Genomic DNA, 4,232 nt, shown 5'->3' with positions numbered 1-4,232 from the left:
TATGACATACATAAAAATCTTGTCAAAAATTGGGGGAAATAATCAAGTTCAAACATAGCAAGGCTTCCTTCCCGGCGTACGAATCGGGATTCGGGTGCTACGCCTTTTTTTCGGAATCACGTACATATACTGGATGTAATCCAGTCAGAAAAGTATTCTCGAGCTAGTGACTGTCAGAATATGTCAGGAACTCTTCTAATCCATGTATCTGATCTACCTAAAACAGTTCCTGACTGGAGAGAGTCAGGACCCATGACAGATTATGACAGAGATTGTACAAACCGATATATCCTGACAAGGTGTGTCGCGGGTCAGAACAGTTTCTGACGGTTTAGAACTGTTCTATGAAAAGAATCCTGACAGAATCGAAGAGAAGTAAGAAGTACAGTACAATTGTACAGTCAAGTACAATTCAACAACAAATTTAACGCTACAATACAAAGCCAAGCCATCTTCATTTTATTATAAAACCTAACTATTATCTGTCTTTTTGAAATCACATTGTTATTGCAATTTATGGGTCTGTAACTATACCTTACCTTAGATCCTATAAGGTAGGGGTTTATTTCATATTATTTAATAAAATATTGTACACGTCGATTTCTAAATTTACATTCTTTTCTATTCTTTCAACCGTTCACGCACTTTTTCCTACCTGTACCTGAGACAGGCTTCAATGAATAATTCAAGAAATGGAAGACATTGATTTAGCGAATTATCCAATTCAGGTAAGGCTAGATTTGTTTTATTCTATTGCCAAATACACAATGAAGTCGAAGTTTGCTGCGTGTTACTACTGTTAGCTAAATTCAATCAGACATCAGATCAGTGGTTTACACCATGAAGAAGCTATTATGATAACTGAAAATATAAATTAATTTACTTGTTGGTAGTCGACTGTATTATCTGGTTACATAATTATCCTGTTACTAAATATATATTCGAAATAAACTAACACACTCGATCGTGGTGCAAGAAACGATTGAGAGTCCTCTGCTTATACATAACTTATGTACATAAACATCTTTCATATTGGTGTCAATTTTTATATGGAGGGAAAACGACAATGTGCGTACTATAGGATTGCAACTATATGTATACACATTTACATATATATATATATATATATATATATACATGTTACCAACAACATTGAAGTAAATCGGAAGAAAAATTCTGATATGACAAAATTAAAACAACATTTTTTTACCAAGAATACCATAAAACACTTCTATCCCATTAACATTATATCACCCAATGATAAAATACATTGTCAACTTTATATTTCCAGATCGGTGACTCTTGATGCTAATAATATACAATGCGGTTATCCACTTGTAAATGGTTGTGTATTGGAGTCGCAGTCTTGTGTTTAATACTTTTAATTTTATTGTTTTATGTATTTAAAGCAAAAAATGTGTATGTAATTTCCAACTTTATACATCAAGAAGATGCAGTGCATGATACAGATGTGAAATCAGATGATTTTCGTAAGAAAAACTTAATAGAAAGTTGTATTTCAGGTAAAACATTATCCAAGTTAAATCGATTGCACGTGAAAATGTATAGGACTATTCAGAAGGCAAAAATACATATACGCGGAACAAAATCTAGAAAATTTGTTGTTGAAGCACTGACTGTACTTACTGAACTACTTAATATGACTGGTACATCCACAAAAGAGCTTAAACGTCCTACTTATCGATCAAAGCACGTGTGTAAGGAGGTATACAAGGGAACTGGATACGGCTATCCCTATTACGAAAGAGGATTTGAAAGAGAAAATTGCTCCTATGCTGTACAAATTGAGAATATTGTTACTATTGTGGTTTTACTAACAGATGATCTTATGGAGCACGCACGCACTCTTCTACAAGGAATAATGTACTACAACAATCGAATAAAAGTAATAGTTGGAACATGGGGTACAGAATGGACATGGGAAAACGCTATATACAGTAATATGTTGTTTAAAGAGATTCCAAGGAAATTTTCTCTTGGAAAAGCTTTGAACTTTTTAATTGAACAAATTAAAACGGAATACGTTTTAGTCTCTCGTAACATCACTTATTTCAATAACGATTCTCGACTTGAGCGTCTGGTGCATGAAATTGAAAGTTTGGGTGTGACTGTCGTTGGAGGTGCATCACGTGACAAAGATGGTTTTTGGAAAATAGGCTGTTACCAGACCGTTTATAGAAATTATACATTAGTTTATGAAGAAGGCTACGACGAATCTCTACACGAGTGTATATTTTGTGACTTTTTAACGGGTCCATTCATAACTCGAAAAAGCACACTGGTGAAATACAAATTTGATGAAAATATGGGAATGTCTAGTGTTATCAACGATTTCTTTATCCGTCTTTCAAGGGACAACAAAGAAAGTGTTGTGTGTCCTGATTCCATGTTTTACGTTCATCGGACAAAACTTTCGAACAAGGCTTCAGCGTGGTCCGATCTTGCTGACAAATATAATCTTTATCGTTTTCGTTTTGCTGGCGAGTTTGACATCGTATTCAAATGTAGTAATAAAAAGCTCAATTGCAATAAATATATTGGATATGCCGTTCATCCATGCTGTTTGCAAGATTTAGTTGACGTCACAAAGTTTGCTATGAAACTTTGCGATGAATCTGGAATCATTTGTGAATTAGACTCGGGTACATTGTTGGGTGCAGTAAAGTTCTATTCAGTTCTGCCGTGGGAGAGAGATTCCGACTTAGTGTTTGTTTCTGATAATTTTACAGCTCTATCAAATCTCAAAAATAAAGTTCCTGAACAATATAATTTTGAAGATGATGAAGGTGAGAGTATAAAGTGTTGTACAAAGGGTCGAAAATCGGGTGGATATGTTCAGCTGCGCAGCAAATACTGGCGTTTAGAGTTCTATGGAGAATATATGTTGCCATCGGAAACGCTTCTTAAAAATGGGTTTAAACCTACAAAAATTTTGTTAGACGGACAATGGGTTTCGGTACCACGAAACCCTGGGTTATTTTCGAGAAACAGATACGGACATGAGATATACGCTCATGCTGGGCAACACTGGGGGGATGCTGGGGCAAAGTCAAGTTGGATACTATATAGATCAAACTATTTCATCCCTTGCATAACACCAGGGCGCCATGATTGCTTAGATTACATAAACTCTGATGGCAATCTTCAGTTCAAAACTCCAATCATTTAACTCAGGTTTACAGTTTTTTGACAGATCACTAATATTTACAAAATCCATGAAAAGCAGTGGCGGGTCCAGGGGGTGGGTGGCCTAAGCCTCCCTTGGAAAGTTGCAATTGTTAAAAATTGTTGAAAAATTGTTCAAGATACATTGTAACATCAGAATGCAGGATTTGAGGTTTAATATGTCCACCCCCTAGCAAATTCGGATCACTTTGTGATCCTCACCGGTGATCCTGTCAAGAAATTTTTTTGCCCCCTCCTATCTAAAACTCTGGATCCCCAAAAAATAATAATACATATGTAAGGGATAAGAAAGAGGGATTTTGAGCAGAGTGTAATCAATTTCCACTCAAAGGCATTTAATGCTTTCTAAATTGTGCGTACCTGTATTGAAGATTATTACTTGGCTGCATTGAAATAAAATTTCACAAAGCTTTTTTTTCATGATGTATCATATGATTTAAAACCGAGTTTATGGAAGATCTGGTTGTATATCTTCAACAATGCTTTTCATTCGTAAGCTAGCTTGACTCGCGACATGTTGAAGATGTATTTGATTTGCATGTACGACTCATAACAGGTTGTACCGCCTGGAGTTATGATAATCCCAGTTAAGTATTATAATATTGAGATCTGTTATATTTTTATATATATTTGATTCATTTGTAAAATGCAATTGATTTACGGTATTCTAATTTTTAGGTATTCCATTGAAACATTCACCCACGATTAATTTTTCTGAACACTGTTGTTGCGAGGATCGAGAGCAAAATTGCAGGTTAATCGTGAACTAAGATAGTAATGAGCGTGAAAAACAACTTTTTAAACAAATATAGCTATACTACAAATTATCTGCCAAAATCATAACATTGTGCAGAAAATGAGGAGCATTGCGACATATAGTTCTTGTTAGAGATTCCTCGTAATTTGTAAGAAATAATTCCAAATCATCTTCCAAATATACAGAATAAGAGATTTACAAAATGCTGGAATTTTTAATCGACAACATATTTGTCCAATGTGATGGACGCGGCTTTCAACAAATGGTC

General features: G+C 34.9%; 1 protein-coding gene across 2 annotated transcripts; it reads left to right on the top strand.

Annotated features, from left to right (window-relative positions):
- Positions 1–626: 626 nt before the first annotated feature.
- On the top strand, positions 627–3,616 carry LOC148620321 (uncharacterized). 2 transcript variants are annotated; one of them, XM_088581095.1, is made up of 2 exons: positions 627–728; positions 1,292–3,616. In XM_088581095.1, exon 2 carries the CDS (start codon positions 1,322–1,324, stop codon positions 3,188–3,190), a length of 1,869 nt encoding a protein of 622 aa, XP_088437221.1. In that variant the 5' UTR covers positions 627–728; positions 1,292–1,321; the 3' UTR covers positions 3,191–3,616. The 2 variants fall into 2 exon arrangements, with proteins under 2 accessions (XP_088437221.1, XP_088437222.1); XM_088581096.1 differs by having other exon boundaries at positions 631–728; positions 1,524–3,616.
- The last annotated feature ends 616 nt before the right edge of the window (positions 3,617–4,232 follow it).

This window comes from Perna viridis, chromosome 4 (genome assembly GCF_037379345.1).
Source record: "Perna viridis isolate PV_CMFRI_1.1 ecotype Kerala chromosome 4, ASM3737934v1, whole genome shotgun sequence".
NCBI classification, from domain to species: domain Eukaryota; kingdom Metazoa; phylum Mollusca; class Bivalvia; order Mytilida; family Mytilidae; genus Perna; species Perna viridis.
The sequence above is the reverse complement of the archived record's forward strand: the minus strand, read 5'-3'. Positions and strand labels throughout refer to the sequence as shown.

Bases quoted from the DNA above. Each gene is read 5' to 3' on its own strand.
- LOC148620321 (XM_088581095.1), top strand. From the start codon at position 1,322: ATGCGGTTATCCACTTGTAAATGGTTGTGTATTGGAGTCGCAGTCTTG.